This window comes from Plutella xylostella, chromosome 8, assembly GCF_932276165.1.
Source record: "Plutella xylostella chromosome 8, ilPluXylo3.1, whole genome shotgun sequence".
Taxonomy (NCBI): Eukaryota; Metazoa; Arthropoda; class Insecta; order Lepidoptera; family Plutellidae; genus Plutella; species Plutella xylostella.
The window spans coordinates 9,650,157-9,669,230 of record NC_063988.1 but is presented as its reverse complement, the minus strand read 5'-3'; the positions used below and the strand labels follow the sequence as shown (position 1 = coordinate 9,669,230).

Here is a 19,074-nt window from a genome sequence, read left to right as displayed (position 1 = left end):
AAAAAGTTTGTCGTAAGCTTTTTTTATACTATACAGGGTGTCTCTTGGCGATTTCGCATGGAAGGGGGCCGGCTAAGTACTCTGTGATTGAATTAAGTAGGTACTCAAATTAATAGTAACTTAATTTAATTATTTTTTATTTTTTAAAAAGTTAAAGTTTTTTTTGCGTCTGCAATATCATACTTTTTCCAGATGATGTTTAGTGTTTTGCTTTAGCTTGATCACTTATTCCTTTTATAAAGGTACCTACTCGATCTGTAGGTTTATTGATTTTGGTAAATATTGCTTAGGTACCTTTTCTTACATAAAAATACACAAAGAAGATCAGCAAAGAAAATTGGATTGGATTTGAATTGAGGCGTAAGGAGATTAAACAATATTGAATGGCAGTAACTTTGTAGCTTCTCTAGGTACCTACTTACTTAGGCTTTAGGAAATTTTTGATAAGATTTTGGGTTTGTTATTAGATAAACAAATCTTTTTAAAATTATCTGCTATAGGAATGTTTTTTTCTCTTTTGCAGATACTCGTCAGGAACATGAGGTAAATATTTTATTTATCATTACCTTTTTTTCTTGTAACGATTGTTCACCTTACTCAGCCTTACATAATTCATTTATGTGGTTTCCACCTATCAATTAGGAAATAACACTCATAACGGTAAGAATACAGACCAAACTAATAAACACACATAAATTACCTATTGACACGATTAAAAATGGCGGCCGTCGGAACTTTTTAAAGACGACGCCATTTTGTCAGACGTAAATCTCTCCGGCTCGAGAGCGTAATACCTCCTTGACCCTCAACTGTGCGCTGGAAGACACGAGATACTGACTTATAAACTGCGCACGTCAGATAAGAGTCGCGGAACAGGCATGCGATGCAAATAACTGCTTACAAGGATTTCATATCGTTGGAAAGAAGAGAAAATAAGATGTTTCTTTATTTTGTTTAGACGCCATTTTTAGGGTTCCGTAGCCAAAATGGCAAAAACGGAACCCTTATAATTTCGTCATGTCCGTCTGTCCGTCTGTCCGTCTGTCACAGCCGATTTACTCGGAAACTATAAGTACTACAGTGATGAAATTTGATGGGAATATGTGTTGTATGAACCGCTACAAAAATATGACACTAAATAGTAAAAAAAAGAATTGGGGGTGGGGCCCCCCATACATGTAACTGAGGGATGAAATTTTTTTTTTCGATGTACATACCCGTGTGGGGTATCAATGGAAAGGTCTTTTAAAATGATATAAAGTTTTCTAAAAAACATTTTTCTTAAAGTGAACGGTTTTTGAGATATCAGCTCTCAAAGTCGTAAAAAGTATGTCCCCCCCCCTCTATTTTTATAACTACGGGGTATAAAATTCTAAAAAAAATAGAGGTGATGCATGCTAATTAACTCTTTCAACGATTTTTGGTTTGATCAAAGTATCTCTTATAGTTTTTGAGATAGGTTGATTTAACTGTAATTTTGATTTGCTGCTACGGAACCCTTTGTGCGCGAGCCCGACTCGCACTTGGCCGGTTTTTTTTCTCAGCTGTTGTTTTTTTACTAAGTACGTTTTCTCCGAGTTTTGCTTTGTTTTAGCAAGCTTTCCTGTGGGAATACCGGGATTAATTAAATAGTAACCTATTAGCAATTTATGAAGTTTCATAGAAATATGTTCAGCCATTTTGCTTAAAAGTATCTATCAAAAATACGAACATTTCAAGTTTTGCATGCTGTCTGAAGTTTTCGAATTCCTTCATGAAGACTTCACTGCATTACAGCGTTAATAACCCATTCCCCGTCTCTGGAATGGATCCATATGGTTTATTTGCCTACAGTAGCTACAGTGCAACAGCGTAAAACGTGTTTTCAACCATCTTTGACAATTCGATGCTCCACCAAAGGGCATCCAACACTAACGCACACATAAGAGCTGACATCAAAGCTTTGCTCAGGTAAATTGAGAAAGCCAGGCATGCGCCATTGAATTCTTTTCGTAGAATAATATATTACGTGGTCTAACAGCAGAGGAAAAGAGTGTAAGGAATAAGGAAATATGCACGTGTGTTTTCTAAGCTCGTGCGTGAGTGAGGAATATTAAATAGTAGAAAAACAAAGGCGGAACGTGACATTTGCAGTTCTAATTCTACGCCGATGTCGCTCTCATAGCTTCAGGGGTCACTCTATATGACGAAAAACGAAGTTTGGGAGCGCTGCGCTAACCACGGCTCTATCTTGTTGTATGAAACGTGCCGATTACACCACAGCTCTCGTTAGTTCGTTTGTCAATTTATAGGGTAACCCTCCAGCTTCGTTCCCAGTAGGGAAACTGTTTGCCTCCGGCTGAATTTGAAGCATTTCGGTTGAGTGCCGTGCTCGTCTTCAATTTATTTGATGAAACTAAGCATTGCGTACAGTATTTGATTTGATTTGATCTATTTCAGTTTTTACTACCGTTTTACTCTTGAAATTGCCAGTAGGCTATACTTTAAACATCATACGCCCTTTATCCTAACATATATTGTGCAAAAACATATCTTATTTCTGTAGAATTAGCCAAGCGGGGTGTGTCTGATAAGTGAACGATACAAGAGGCCCTCGCCTCAATGTCAGCCATCAAGTGAAGGGCAGAAACGCTATTTAGATAGCCCTTGCCATTTTATTCGCAGAATAAATCTCTAGGGTGAAACATATTACTATAGTGTGATGGCCAATACAATGCCTTACTATCTACAACATTATTATGCTCAGTACATAGCAAGTACCTACAAACCTACATACATAGCTTTTAACAACATCCTTGAAAAAATATATACAAAAGTATATTTTTTTTCAAAACTTTTATGCACGAGTTGCATTGTAAGGACTAAAAGCTTCCCGTGGGAATTCCGGGATAAACAAGGAAATGGAATTCTGGGAAAAATTTTGCTCTACTCGTAGGGACTCGTATTTTTTCTTATCTGCAATGGACATTCAGTCCTTATCAGATGTTTATGTTGTTTTCTTCCTTGTTGTTGTTGTTTTGGGTGGTGGCTCAGTAAATATTTTACATCTTCTTGGTTTCAATTCTATATATGCTTCAATTCGTACTTAATCATTTTTTAATCGGTGTAGTAATTTCTGAACTCATTCAATAAACATTGTATGTCACATGAATGCACATACAATACATAGATACGTACGTGTTGGACTGTGCATGTTTTCTATACAAACTGAGTACTTATAATTATAAGTAACTTTCGGACACGCATTACGTACAAGTATCGTGGTACGTGGCGGTGTGAGAACCGCCTAAATCTTCATGAATAGCGTAGTTATTCAGTATGAATTCGCTTTAGTGTTTGTTTATTTAACTTGATTGCTGCCGAGAGTGCCGAGTACCAGATGTATACGGCGGGCATCTTGCAGTGACAGTTTTATTAAAATATAGTTCTCAACCAGTTTTCAACGTTTAAAGTTTATAACAAAACACGTTTCTGAGCATACCCGACTCGCAATGTCGTTTAAACTTCACGAACGGTTTAAAGTGGTTAGCGTAGCGTTATAAATTATGTTGCGACTAAACCCCCGAAACGTCATTGCGGAAGCTTACACTACAGAACGGAAAATACAACTTTATACGAATAAAATATATGTATATTATATTCAACCGAATGGTGTAGTGGTTAGTTACCCTGACTGCTGAGCGGAAGGTCCCGGGTTCGATTCCCGGCTGGGGCAGATATTTGTTTAAACACAGATATTTGTTCTTGGGTCTTGGATGTGCCCGTAAAATGGCAATAGGCCTCCTATTACATTGGGACTAACCTAACACTCTGGCGAAAAGTGGGTGCAGCAATGCACCTCTGCCTACCCCGCAAAGGAGTACATTACTTACTTACTTACTTATAGTCCTGTTACTCCCCTGTGGAGCTTAGGGCTACAGACATTCTTCGCCACGCTTCCCTATCTTGAGCCGCCTCCTTCACTTGGGCCCACGATAGACCTGCCCTCTTCATTTCCGCCTCCACGGACCTTCTCCAGCTCTGTACGGGTCTACCTGGTCTCCGTCTTCCACTAGGCTGCCACTCGAAAGCAACTTGAGCATGGTTACAGTCGTGTCTTCTCATTGTATGGCCGATCCATCTCCAGCGCCTCATTGCGATTTCTTTCCTCAATGTGGTTTGGTTGCATTTTTTCCATAGTTCCACATTAGAAATCGTGTCCGGCCAGTATATGCGGAGAATCGAACGGAGGCACCTGTTGACGGTAACTTGGAGCTTGTGATGTAGCAGCTTTGTAGTCCTCCAAGTTTCACAGCCATAAAGGAGTACATTAGTACAACATTACATTACATTACGTACATTAGTACATTAGTACATTAGTACATTAGTACATTAGTATTGACAATATTTACTGTAATTGTGATTTTACTAATCATTCTGTAATCAATTGCTTACCATCCGACCACAGTGGGCAAATTATTACGTTTCCTTGTACTTTTGAACGTAAGTCAGCCACTTTCAAGTTCAGACCAGTAACATCATACATAATTGATAAGTTTAAATCTCGATTGAACAGTAAACTTGACTACTGTAGAAGCTCTGAAAGAAATCCCAACGATGCCTTTAAGGAAATATTCCAAGGTTTGTCTCAAGAATTTGAAAACGTGTTCACTAAGAAAGAAGTAGATGTTAATTGTAAACTAAGTCTTAATGACTGGGCAACATCGGGAATTTATAAGAGCAGACGTAAATTATATGATCTCTATGAACAGCGTACATTTACTCATGACGATAACTTTAGAGATTATGTAAAGAAATATACAAAGATATTCAAAGCCGTTTGCCACCAAGCTAAATCAGATTATATAAATAGAAAGATTAAAAACACTAATAACAAGATTAAAACCGTATGGAATATCATTAATACTGAAACCGGGAAGAATAAACCACGTGATTTAAATTTTGAACTTAAAATTAATGATAAAATTGTTTCATCTAGTGAAGAAGTGGCTTCCGTCTTTGAAGATTTTTTCCGTAGTATACCGTTAGCTACAACTGAGAACCTTGATTCATCTTGCGCTGAAGCTGAACGTTTGCTAAGAGGGAATGCACCGCCTTGCGATCTCGACTTTCAATTTCATGGTATAAATACACAGACCATAATTACCACTTATAAAGAATTAAATTTAAAAATGACAGAAGATTTATGGGGCATGTCCGTTAAAGTTATTAGTCATGTTATTGATATCCTAGCACCCCACTTGGCTAATCTTTTTAACAGATGCATTGAGGTCGGTGTATTCCCCGATTTGATGAAACTTAGTAAACTAATACCGCTTTTTAAATGTGGTGAGAAAAATGATCCCAATAATTTTAGGCCTGTATCAGTTTTGCCAGTACTGAGTAAAATATTTGAAAAAATTATGCTGCATCAAATGCTTTCGCACTTTAGTATTCACGGCCTTCTCCATAACCAACAGTTCGGTTTCACCAAAGGTCGATCTACAACTGACGCTGGTGTCGCGTTGGTCAAACACATATTTAGTGCTTGGGAGGAACGTCTTGATGCTGTGGGTGTATTTTGCGATCTATCGAAAGCATTTGATTGTGTGGATCATGCCACTCTACTTATGAAACTTAAATATTATGGGCTAACTGGCAAAGCTCTTACATTATTGGAATCATACTTGAGCAACAGAACTCAACTAGTTGACATAAATGGAGTGCGATCGGCTGGCTGTCCTGTCAGTATGGGTGTTCCCCAAGGCTCGATTTTAGGACCATTCTTGTTTCTTGTATATGTTAACGATTTACCGTTTTTGGTAGATAAATTATGTGAGATAGTACTGTTTGCTGATGATACTTCACTTATATTTAAGTTGAAGCGACAAGAAGTCAATTTTGACAATGCAAACAGTACTCTTTCCATAGTTGCTAATTGGTTCACTGTAAATAATTTAGCTCTTAACTCCAAGAAAACAAAATGTATTAAATTCACTTTGCCTAATGTAAGACAAGTAGAGACATATTTGACATTGAATAACGATAAGCTAGAGTTAGTAAATGAAACGGTATTCCGGGGTATTACAATTGACTCAAAGTTGCAGTTACCCCATATTGAGAGGATAGCCGGTAGATTGAGTTCTGCAGCTTATGCGGTTAGAACCATTAGACAGTTAACAGATGTAGATACAGCCAGGCTTGTGTATTTTAGTTATTTTCATAGTGTTATGTCTTACGGAATTCTATTGTGGGGACGAGCGGCTGACATTAATCAAATCTTTGTTCTGCAAAAACGAGCAATTCGAGCCATATATGTATTAGGGTCTAGAATTTCATTAAGAGATACGTTTAAGGAAATAGGTATACTAACTGTTCCATGCCAATATATCTATGAAAATATTATGTATGTTCGTAAAAACTTAAATTCATTTAGTAAAGTAGGAGCCACTCACGGTATTGAGACCAGAAACAAAAATAAGTTGCTTTTCCCCACACTCAGACTTTCGAAAACAAACACATCATTCATGGGGAACTGTATACGCTTTTATAATAAATTATCAAATGAAGCAATAAACCTTACTGAGCAAAAATTTAAGAATTATGTTAAAGCTACATTATGTAGTAAAGCTTACTATAGTATAAATGATTATTTAAACGACAAAAACGCGTGGTCTTGTCCACCTCAGCTAAGGCTATTGAAAAAATGAAATGGATATAGGTACTTAAGTAAAATTGTAGGTACTAGATACAAGTTAAAAGTTGTAATAGATTATAAGGAAAAAGTTGAAAAGATGCTCGAGGAGTTTCTTTCGCCATTTCTTTCCTTCTCAATGACGGGGCCTTTGTGAAATGGTGGTAGATGACTATCGACAAATAATTGTAAAATTTTACGTCGATTAAACCATTTGAATTTGAATTTTGAATTTGAATTTGACAAGGCGTGAGTGTGTGTGTGTGTGTGTATTATATTCAACCGATAGAATGCCACCGCAAAGTCGTTGTGCCACCGTTACTGCCTATTGCAATCGATACTTGTACTGACAGTTACTTTTTCGGTATTGAAAGATTGTAACTTTATGTATAGTACTTATATATTTCAAAACCTTATTCATAAATGTAACTAACAGTCATCAATGCGTAGAGTTATATTGAAACTGGCAGTTAGATGAAGGCCATATATATTATAGGCTTATAGTACTTACTGAAACAGTCGAGGCGGAGCGGAGGCGCGAACTAGAGGCTAGTACTTGATATTGTAAATAAGACATAGCCACCGCGACGCGACGCCTTGACTCTAGCTGTGGGCGGAGCTAAGTAATTTTGTACCTATAACGTTGTCTAGAGCTAAAAAAAATGACTCTTCAAGAAACATTATAATGAATTTAATTTATAATGTATAAGTTTTGGGATATATATGTATACGATACGATACAATCTCAATAACCCGAGATTTCAAGTTTCATTCTTATCATGCATCGATTCGAAGCAATTTGATAGGGTAAACCTTCCATGCTCCGGCTACAAATATCGTCGGAATTTTGATAGGGTAATGTAAACCTAACATGACACAGCTACAAATGTACACATGTTACCACAAGCAGGTAACACACTAATCTTACCCTTTTCACATTTATTTCCGCGAAGGTGCAAGGGGGTTTCTCTGGCTTGATATAAAACGAAAGACAGGTATTCGCGGTTAATGCAGTAGAGCTCCGAAACTTACTCACAATCACTACAATATAAAGCAAAGTCGTTTCTCGCATATGATGTATACATAATATACATATGCATGTATATGCTTAGATTTTAAAAACTATACAATAGATTTTGATTCGAATTTTTAAAGAGTGATGATTTAAGAGGTAACATTGGAATTGTTTAAACTAAGTACTACAAAATAAAGCAAGCTTTTCAGATAGAGATACCCCCTTGTAAACCGTAAACCTAAAGACCGTGGGTACAGAGCAACATTTCCCCTGGACAGGTGTCTCCACGTGTCAGGGCATAAACCAATCAGCAATCGACGGATCTTTGCCAAAAATACCACGTTGACAAGGGTTCGGCGTGTGAGTTGAGAGTAGTAGTGGCGTATTGGAAATAAATAGACACATTTCAAATAAGTACTAGCTGAATAAGTTCAGCATACTTACATGTGAACTTTCAATAAAATATTCGTCTGAAATACTGAAATAATGATGAGAATGGGTGACCTACACTTCACTTACGTAACTTTTAGTAGATAGGAGACACCAGATACTAAATTTAAGATGTTAGTTTTTTGTAAAATATCCCTTAAATCCCTTATAAGTTATTAAGTAATTAAATAAACTGGAGGACGAAATCTTAACAATTATACCTTCATAGTCATATTTTGATTGAACTTAAAACGTTTATCTCGGCATAGTAAGCAAAATTCGTACAATAAAACATAGCGTATATCAAAGTAACTACATAGTACATGTTTTTTTTATTGGAAAACCATCTTGCTCCATTGAAGGAACGACCCAGAAGAGGAAGTTGTTGGATTTATTTGTTCATAAAATACGTTTCATTATACTGAAACCGATCTGTAAGAGCACTTAACGAAGTTGTATTAGGGCTGCGACGACGACGGTCCAAACTTTCGTGCGGGTTCCTTATTCCGAGTGAATCAGCGTTTATAACTTCACCTTAGTTAAAAACTCCCGACAATAGATGAGTGATAAGAAAAATAAAAACTGTTGTAGGTATTTCATTGATTTTCTAGTTAGGTACCATGGCATAAAGACACATGATAAAAAATAAATCGCGTTTCATTTCATAGGTTTCTAGTTACCATGGCATAAACACACAAGTAGAGTTAAATAAGGAGTTTCCGAAACCGACAAGCGTGTATGAAGAAAGTTAAGAATGTGGAGGAAGCGAAAGAAGTAGGTATGTCAGGATTGTGGCACCTGGAAACATAGTATCTGCCTAATCCTCTGGGAGAAAACTAGATTGTACCTACTCGTACATACGTGAAATTTGCATAAATAAATACGGTATCGGTAGGGTGTCTCACTATGAATTCCGCCTTATATGTATGCTTATACGAAATTAAACACAATCCAATGCTTTTTTGCTACTAGGGCAAAAAAAGGTAGAAGTACTCACTGAATGCATGTAATTTTTATTTTTACATCTCATCTGACTAGGTTAGGTACCAGGTAAAGTTTCACTCGTATTTTAGTTTCGTCAAGGACGGAATTTGTTGCGGAACCGAATTCTGGTGCAAAAGTAGTCTAAATAATATTACTGAAGCACTCTGAACAATATTAATTTAAAAATATTACACAATCCTTGTTCATTTGAAAATCTCTTAACAAAAATATTCTGAATATTTAATACAGTTACTTTGGTTCTTGATGACCACCTCACACAATTTTGTAGGTATTACTTTGCAAAAACACTTTTTACAGCGCTAATTTATCTAGAATAGGATCCTCTAGGGGTTGAAAGCCTCAGAGGGCCTTACTTATTTATTGCTATATTTTTATCCGTTAACCCATTTTAACCTTCGTCGGAAAAGAGGGGTGTATCTGTGTATATTTGTATATGTTGTATATGTCTGTGGTGGTGTAGCTCCATAAACTGCTGAACCGATATCGTTTTTTTTTCGGTTCAAAAAAGCTAATCGTGTTTTCAGCCGTTTCGGCGAGCCGTTAGGTAGGTGAAACATTAGTTGGTTGAAGTATAAAATTATGAATCGTTTTGTCGGACAGTCGTTAGTAGACTAAATGACTTTGGTAAAAATGCGTTGTATCCTAGCTGCATTTTAAATTACTTTACTTTCTTTCAATACGTTCTAATTCCTTTTCGTGGCAGGTCGGTTGGCAGCAATTTATATAAATTTCCTGATTAGCCAGGATTAAACGCTGGTTTAGACGAAGTTTCATCAGTTCTGAACCCATTCCTAGCTCTTGGCCCACAAACTCTGGTCTCGGGATTAACAAAGTTCCGAGAGTCATTCCAATGTAACTTTTAACAACTTCGTCATTAAGAACGACAATTGCTTGCAATTTAAATCAGTTGACAGTGGCGCCTGCGGTCATCCCGTTGAACTATCAAACTGACAAAGACTTGCTTTTAACGCTGTTTGTTTTAGGTTGTTTGAAAGTCAACCTTGGGCGGTTGGAACAAGGGTAGAAGTTAAGTTTCGATAACGAATGGTCTGTGAAATGCAAGTGGTTTGTTGCGGTTGGCAATGGCAATGGCTGTTTGTTTTAAACATTTACATTGTGAATTCAATTGGGTACCTTTTGATTGAAATGTATATATAAATAATCAATTACGTTCTAATTTGTATTCTCAACTTTTATCCGATACCTACATTTGTCATTTTTATAATTTAGGTTGGCCTAGTGCGTGTTGTGCTGGGAGCAACCCGATTGTCAAATGTTTTTGAGCTAACAGAAGGCCTTTGACTAGGCTGCTGCCGAAGCAGAAACCGGGACCCACGGCTTAACGTGCCGTCCGAAACACGGAAGCATCCAGAAAAGAACCACTTTAAATCAGTCACCCATCCAATGGCTGACCGTGCCATGTGTTGTTTAACCTCAGTGATCAGTTACGATCTCTGAAGATAGCTCGGCTACAGACGCTTCGGACGCGACGGACGCAATGAACTATCCTAACTAATATTTTAAATGCGAAAGTAACTGTGTTTGTCTGTCTGTTACTCTTTCACGCCAAAACTACTGAACGGATTTGAATGAAATTTGGTCTAGACCCTGAGAAAGAAGATCCCGGAATTCCCACGGGAAAACTTTTTAAGGCGAAGTGATGCTCGCGGGAACAGCTATTATACACTTACGGGCAATAAAATAGTTCCACTCACAAAAAGCCGACACACAAAACGACCCCGATTTTTTCCAATATTTAATTTAAAATTTGAACAAAATATTTTTATTAGTTGGTAATAGACGCATTTTTCCTGAAATAAAAATGACATATTATGTATCTAGCCTATCTGAAACCTAGTTAAACATTGTGAGATATGGCGTTTCGACTTTCTCCGTGTTCGGCATCATAAGGGTCACAGTGACAGTTAAATAAAGTCCATTTTTCTCTCCACCTTTAATTTGCAAGGTGCGGGTGGCTATATAAATAGAGTGAGTCGCCCGCGCGCCTCAGTTGTAATATCACCATGCAGAAATGACTAGGTTTCAGATAGGCTAGATACATAATATGTCATTTTTATTTCAGGAAAAATGCGTCTATTATGTAGTCTGAGCCTATCTGAAACCTAGTTAAACATTGTGAGATGTGTTTATTATCGCATGGTGGAGAGAAAACCAACTGTGACCCATAAGCTACTGATGAGTATATCAGTTGATAAATATTTGAATCTATAAATTTATAATGCATAGATTTCTAGGTAATAGATATACTAAAAAGAAAGGTATAAGTATACATAAGACTTAAGTACTTCCTTATTATTCCAGACTTGTCAGAAAGTTATGGAAGGTATGTACCTATACATATAGGTAGGTATTTATACATATGGACACACACAGTGCCTCTTCGAAAGCAATACTCATAAGTAATTATTGATCAAAATCTTGTTATTGTCAAGGCAATATTTTTAACATACACTAGCCGAATGGATGGAACCAGTGAAATACTTTGCAACAATATTTAAAAGCTGTAAAGTGTAGAATATCGATCCAGGCCGCTGGGGCTCAGGTCAGCACATGCTGACTAGGGTATGTAATTCTGGACTGACCTCAGAAATGCAGCAGCCGACCCTGGAGCCTCGAGGACCTGCTCAGTCAGCCCTGTACGACGACACGGCCTGCAACACCTGGCGCGGCATCTAGTCCTTGGAACGAGGAGTGGTGCTTGAAGGGAAGATAATTTTACTAAATATCTCAGCCTCATCAGCTACTGGAAAAGATTAGATGAAGGCTGTGACACTGGCGGATAACTAGGTATTCAGTTTTTCAAAACATGATGCAGGTCACTATATTCATATTCTAGATTGACAAGTAACACACAGTCTAATTTTGTATTCTAACAAACTCGGCGGTTAACGAGTTCCTGTGCAGTCCTACTAGGAAGGAAAGTTATTTTATAAGCCTTTGCCCCGATTTTGTGGGCTACTATCATTCTGTATCATCATGTGTGAATATTATGAGCTCTGGCAGCATTCCTTGGTAGATGACATCAATTAATAAAGATTGATTAACACAACAATAACAATTGTAATAGTTGACAAATGAAACCCGGCTAACATGTCTTAGCTGGGTAAGTAAATGATCAGTCATGCCACCAGGATAAGTAAAATGTTCAGTACTTCATATGAAAAACATTAACAAGGTCACCTTTAGGTATGTTCGTCAACACTAAGGGCAGGTCTCGGCCAAAACCTTAAGGCTTCGCCTTATTGCAACTTCAAAGGTACGTAGGTAGGTACCTACTTACATTGTTGTAGGTTCGATTTTGAAACCATTAAGTCAACCTAGATAAAACAAAATAAAATAGCTCGATTAAATAAAGATGGTACGTAAAGATGTTAGTTGTACCTGATCAGACCTGATGCAACGACAGCTAACATAGACTCTCTAATCTGTGGAAGCAACAATCATGGTGGCGGGAACATGGACAGTTGGACGAGCCACCTCGAGCCTGACTTATCAATCAGAACTGACAGTTCGCCAACAGCAGATAGCTTGCGGCTATCTATAGGTAAACTTAGGTAGTTAGCTATACCCAAGAAAAAGTCCTTGGACATCGATATGACAGTGGAACGGCGAATAACTGTGACACTCTTTAAAACAAAAAGGCTTGTTGTTGTCCAGCTAAGGAAGGTTACCTACTTCAGCGACCTGGTATTGCATTCTGAAAGAACTGCGAAGAGTTAATATTATGACTAATAATTATTACTTATTTAGAAAGTTTTCAGCAAACTCTAATAAATCAAGCAGCTACCATGTCACCGCTGCCCGGTTATAAGTCTGTACTAGCTTAGTAGATATATATACCAGTTTTAGCCTTCAGCTAGAGGCCAGAGAGCTCCTAAATGAGATGCGAGTACGAGCATGACACAAGTAATTTTTTACTTAGTAACTAGTTACGTAACTAACTGAAAGATCCATAAAACAGTTGAGGATTACTCAAAATGGAATTGTGAAAACGGCACGTCTGCATCTTAACCAGTCAGTCTAAGTAGTTTCAGCAGATACAGTGTTGAAAAATAGTTATGAAACGTTTGCGCCAGAATCGAATTAAAAATACATTTTCATTAGAGAAGCCGTTTAGGCATGAATAGGTACTTTCACCCTTTGGATTGTGCTCCAAATGATGACCTTCGAAATTCATAGAAATTTAATGATGACTGCCATTGTTTATTATCTATAGCCCCGTACATTGAGTAGGGCTGCGGCTACACGTGATGTGATACACAGTACACAGTAGGTATATGCATGTTCCCAGAATAGTGGAAGTTATAATTTTACCAAAAGGTAGTCGTCTCGTGCAAGAGCACCGTTACTCGATTTATTCGATACACAACTAGTAGACAGCTGCTGCGTAGGAGGTTCACGCATTTTTCAACAAAGAGCTCGGATACACACTCACAATCCACTGAGACATAAGGAAGACAGCTAATATGGTGCCACTCAGAAACCGCGATGACACTCCGATCATGATCACCCGACAGTAGGATCATAATAAATTCGGTAACTTGTGAAGCGGTATGGTATAGCAACAGCGACTTTCACGAAATCAGGAATTAGCTCAGTGCTTTTAGGTTGAACACTCGCCGGTGGGAATCACTTTGCTCACAGCCGAGAAAAGAAAAGACTCAAAGCTGGAATCTGCCGATGTGTCATGACACTTAAGATAGTGTCTGGGGGGTCACTTTATATGACGAAAAACGAACTTTCAGTGCACTGCGGCGCGAGCCGCTCTATCTGTTTGTATGTATTAAACGTGCCGATTGCACGACAACTCTCGTTCGTTCGTTTCTCATCAGTATAGAGTAACGCTCCTGTACTTACCGTGCGTCACCATTCCCATGAGCAGTCTAATGATCTTTAGGCAGTTTAGAACAAAAGCTGCATTAGACAGTTTCTTCAGCAGAGACATTGAAATAAAAAATTGATTGCACAACTATCCCCAGGAGCAGTCTACAGGTCACTTTGGGCAGTTCAGAAGAAAGCTGCTTTAATAGAATACCCTACCTCAGCGGAGGCGTCAAATTGAAGTGCTATAACACTTTTAGAAGCGGTGCACGTTACCCGATTTGTCGTCAGCCATGCCGATGCGGCTACGGCGACTGCAGGTGGTTACTCAGGCTTCCTTGGTGTGCCCTTGTATGGCTGACATGACCAACCTTGGCAGTAAACGTTCGTCTGCATATGCCAAAATCACTGATGAATAGCGCACGTTACTCGATACCTTCTAAATAAGTCACTCATAATGATGGCTGATGATGATGATGACCGTACTAGCAATAGTGCAGGCGGTTCCGCTGAGCATAAAATCTCTTCCCAGACAGGGGGCGTTTGGATCTGGCAACCAGGACAGGAGTGCCAGGTGTGCGCAGCGATGCAGGTGGGACAACACAGCCGCCAGGGCAGGAGTGCATGGCTGGGTCTATGCAGCGATGCAGGTAGCACAAACCGGTGGCCAGGGCCAGGACCGGGTGTACGCTGCGATGCAGGTGGCACAAAACGGTGGCCAGGGCCAGGACCGGGTGTACAGCCGCCAGGGCAGGAGTGCATGGCTGGGTCTATGCAGCGATGCAGGTACCACAAACCGGTGGCCAGGGCCAGGACCGGGTGTACGCTGCGATGCAGGTGGCACGAGACGGCGGCCAGCGCAGGAGCACAGGGCCGGGTGTATGCTGCGATGCAGGTGGCACGAACCGGTGGCCAGGGCAGGAGCGCAGGGCCGGGTGTACGCTGCGATGCAAGTGCCACAAGACGGCGGCCAGCGCAGCACAGGGCCGGGTGCAGGTTACACGAAACTTCAATTTCACCGAATCGGCCTGCCTACCCTCAGCGGGTACCGGCGGATCACATTACTCGCCGCACATGCCACAATGTCCCAACATACTGAAACTCGGAGCCACGTGCTTCCTGTAAAAAATCCTATGACGGTCCTGGAAAGCTCCTGTTTGTAAAGCCTTACATAAGCTATAATCAAGTGCATTATTGTAAAAGCAAAGTTTTTATCAACTGTTTTCTAAAAATATTAGAAATTGAGGGTAGAAAAATATATTTTTATTATTTTTTCCTGTATAAAATTAACATATGCTTTACTTAAAGCGGTAAATAATGTAAGTATCTAGCTCAAGCGCCACTAGTAGGACCGGAATATGTGATCAATCATCACCATGACTATTGAATCGGACCCTACTGCGTGGGATAAAAACCCCAAGCGCCGGAGCATTATGACCAGTGGCTGAGCTTTTAAAAGCAGTAAATAATAGCATTTTACTCACGGCTTATCAACTCAAACCTTCGTTGCGAAATCCTCAGCAATGGCTGCGTGTGCAGCAGCCGGCAGGCCCCGCGCCGCCTGGTCCGCATCACGCTACAGCTCCCGGCAGCGAGGACTCCGCAAATTCAATATTATATTTTTCCCCGTCGGAGCGAAGCCGACGAGAACCGTGGCTACATTGAGCCATTTTGCCGAAGTGTTCACTTCAAAAATCAAAACCGGCCAAGTGCGAGTCGGGCTCGCGCAGAAAGGGTTCCGTAGCAGCAAAATTACAGTTAAATCAACCTATCTCAAAAACTATAAGAGATACTTTGATCAAACCAAAAATCGTTGAAAGAGTTAATTAGCATGCATCACCTCTATTTTTTTTAGAATTTTATACCCCGTAGTTATAAAAATAGAGGGGGGGGGACATACTTTTTACGACTTTGAGAGCTGATATCTCAAAAACCGTTCACTTTAAGAAAAATGTTTTTTAGAAAACTTTATATCATTTTAAAAGACCTTTCCATTGATACCCCACACGGGTATGTACATCGAAAAAAAAAATTTCATCCTTCAGTTACATGTATGGGGGGCCCCACCCCCAATTCTTTTTTTTACTATTTAGTGTCATATTTTTGTAGCGGTTCATACAACACATATTCCCATCAAATTTCATCACTGTAGTACTTATAGTTTCCGAGTAAATCGGCTGTGACAGACGGACAGACGGACAGACGGACAGACGGACATGACGAAACTATAAGGGTTCCGTTTTTGCCATTTTGGCTACGGAACCCTAAAAACCAACTGAGGCGCGCGGGCGACTCACTCTATTTATATAGCCACCCGCACCTTGCAAATTAAAGGTGGAGAGAAAAATGGACTTTATTTAACTGTCACTGTCACTGCCGAACACGGAGAAAGTCGAAACGCCATATCTCACAATGTTTAACTAGGTTTCAGATAGGCTCAGACTACATAATATCCTGTTGCTCTGTTAAATGAACTTCAATGTTGCAGAAGGCGTCATAAAGCTAGCTTTTTCCGTTCACGAATAATTTGGTGTTTTTCTCAGTGGAACCTTTTCATTGCCCGTGAGTGTAATATGCAAAAGACTCACCAATAATAGTAGCCAAGATGATGATGGCGAGCACAACAGACGTGACGGCCATGACGACCACGGTCTGCACGTCGGTGTCCGTGGAGTTGGCGAGCGACGCGTTGCCCGACGAGTTGCACCACGCATCCAGCGAGCAGTTGAACCACGCCGTCGCGCCCGGGTACGTTGGGTCGTCTGCGGGTGGAAGGAAAAGGTGGATTGTCAGATCTGTTGTATGGAGATTGCAGAGCGGTTGTAGGAATGGTTCACGAATTTGAAGGATATAAAGTTGGTCGAGACTATTTTGTGCACCACGACTCCAGCAAAGAAGGTAGATTGCAGATCTGCTGTAAGACTGGTTCTCGGATTTGTAGGCTCGTTCGTGACTGTTAATTTTGGCATTTGTACCACGCCGTTGCGCCCAGATACGTGGGGTCGACGTCGTCGTTAATAAAGGAGGATCGTCAGATTTGTTGTCAGACTGGTTCACGGATTTGAAGGTTATAAAGTCGTTCGTGACTATATTTTGTGCACCACGCGTAGGAGTGTGGATTGTGTTTGTGAATGTGACATCACATCACTACTTTGGGCCGTTTTTCACTAGATAACCATTTGAAACACAGATTTGTTAATTTCTCCAAACTCCCTACCTACTAAACAACGAATTCATTATTAGTTGTAAATTACGTTATGCATTCTCAACATTTCAAAACGTTGCATCCAAAAATATGTCAGTGTTACAAAGTAACACTGTAGATTTTGTTCTCTTGTATAACGATAATGTCTTGCGGCTGACTGTACCGGTACCAAGTTGTAACTGCATCAGGGCTGCCACTTCTCACTAGCGGACAATATGGCGACAGGTCACAGCTCACATGTAGGACAATGTTGCAGACCTAGATGACCTAACTTGTATAGATAGTCTGTGGGCAGAGCCTTGAGTCTATTGGTTTTAGTTTGATTATTATTTATAGGCTAGTTCCGTTGAATTACTCTTTAATCTACATTACAACTTATAATTATTATTTAATAGTTGGTTTGTGAAGTTTGGTTTACAAAGCACATTTACCAAAACTTCAGATCCGTCAGCGTGCAGAAAATTTATTGTATGTTTTTCAATTAAAATTCAAACCTATATACCTATAAGCTACCAAAACTCAACAGTTTCGTTTATAACAAAAAAACTACACACTAAAACATTTCAAATTCAATCGAACAGAAAATTTGAATGTTTGACTAGAGCGAACGTTTAAATTTTGCATTCGTAACGAACACATATTCGAAATTCAAAAATCTCTATCCGGCCAGGCCGTAATGTCGACCTCTTTGGAAAGTCACGTCTCCGCCGCCTACTTCGCGAGTGCTGAAACTTCGTGATCCAAGCCTCCACAAAGTTTCCCCTACTCCTGTAATTTGTTGAAGATCAAAAGCATTTTCTTGAATTATTCTCAACCCGATTGGGGAAAATGTAGTAGCTGTTGCGTTACCTGAAATACCTCGAATTACCGACGCGGAATGGGAAGAATCCACGGCTTGTAATCAGCAGGAAACGGATTTAAATTAATATTTTCCTCGTTGAAAAATGATAATTCACCAAAATTTTGGAGAGGCCTATTATTTTCAAATAACCCAACAAAGCTTCCAAGTAATTTGTAACGGGAACTCTCAATTTTCACATAGGTATTGTGAAATAAAGTAGAATTATTTGTTAATCCACACCCCTGTTTATTAAGTAATAGCGATAATCCGCACGAAAAAAATGGTTAGTGGCATTTGTAATAAAGAAGCTGAAGGCTTACAGAATATCCCGCCGCCTGCGTTTTATACACATTTGGCATTAATTAAAATGAACTAAAAATATATTTTAATTTGGCCCTACTGTAATCACACTTCCAGATAAAACCTACGTGACAGAACACACGTAGATTTTTATTTTACACATAATTCGGATTTCACATCGGCAAAATTTATAACACCACTTTTTGGGTTGAAGATGTTTTCCTCGGATTGTTTGCGTCAAAAGTTTCAGAAACGAGCGTCTTATCTCGCGGTTTCAGCAATTGCTGAGCTGTCGATTAATCTGAATTAACGAGTCTATTTCATGACACTGAAAATTGCTTCTAAGAAACTCGTTACGAAAGTTCTAGCATAATGAATTTTAATAACCAAATAAGTATTGTATTCAAATACATCATTGTATTGAAATTAGTTTTTTTTTATTTGTACAGGACGTTTTTTTTTTATATTTCATCTTATATTTCCACCCTATGAAGATGCAGGTTGACTGGTAGAGAATGCTCTTAGCATTAAGTCCACCTGATTGTACATCTACTTTTGTAAATTGTGCAATAAAAGTATAATAAATAAATAGTCTAAAGTAGGTACCTATAACAAGACTCCAACTCCATTTAAAATGGAGTGCTTATAACAAAAATGTTTGCTGTTTCATTTGCCTAAACCCACACTAGTCCGCGGGGCTACGCGGCTGTAGTTCTGTTGTTCAGGGTGTCACTGGGGCAAACTAGTGCCGCCAATCGCTAAAA

At 39.1% G+C, this 19,074-nt stretch overlaps 1 protein-coding gene across 1 annotated transcript in view; it reads right to left on the bottom strand.

The window, feature by feature from the left end:
- Window positions 1-19,074, bottom strand: part of LOC105393378 (5-hydroxytryptamine receptor) — a 73,893-nt gene that overhangs the window by 14,704 nt on the left and 40,115 nt on the right. The window contains exon 3 of the mRNA XM_038115340.2: window positions 16,553-16,726. Within this exon, the coding sequence (XP_037971268.1) occupies window positions 16,553-16,726 (174 nt within the window). The remainder of the gene's footprint in view (window positions 1-16,552; window positions 16,727-19,074) is intronic.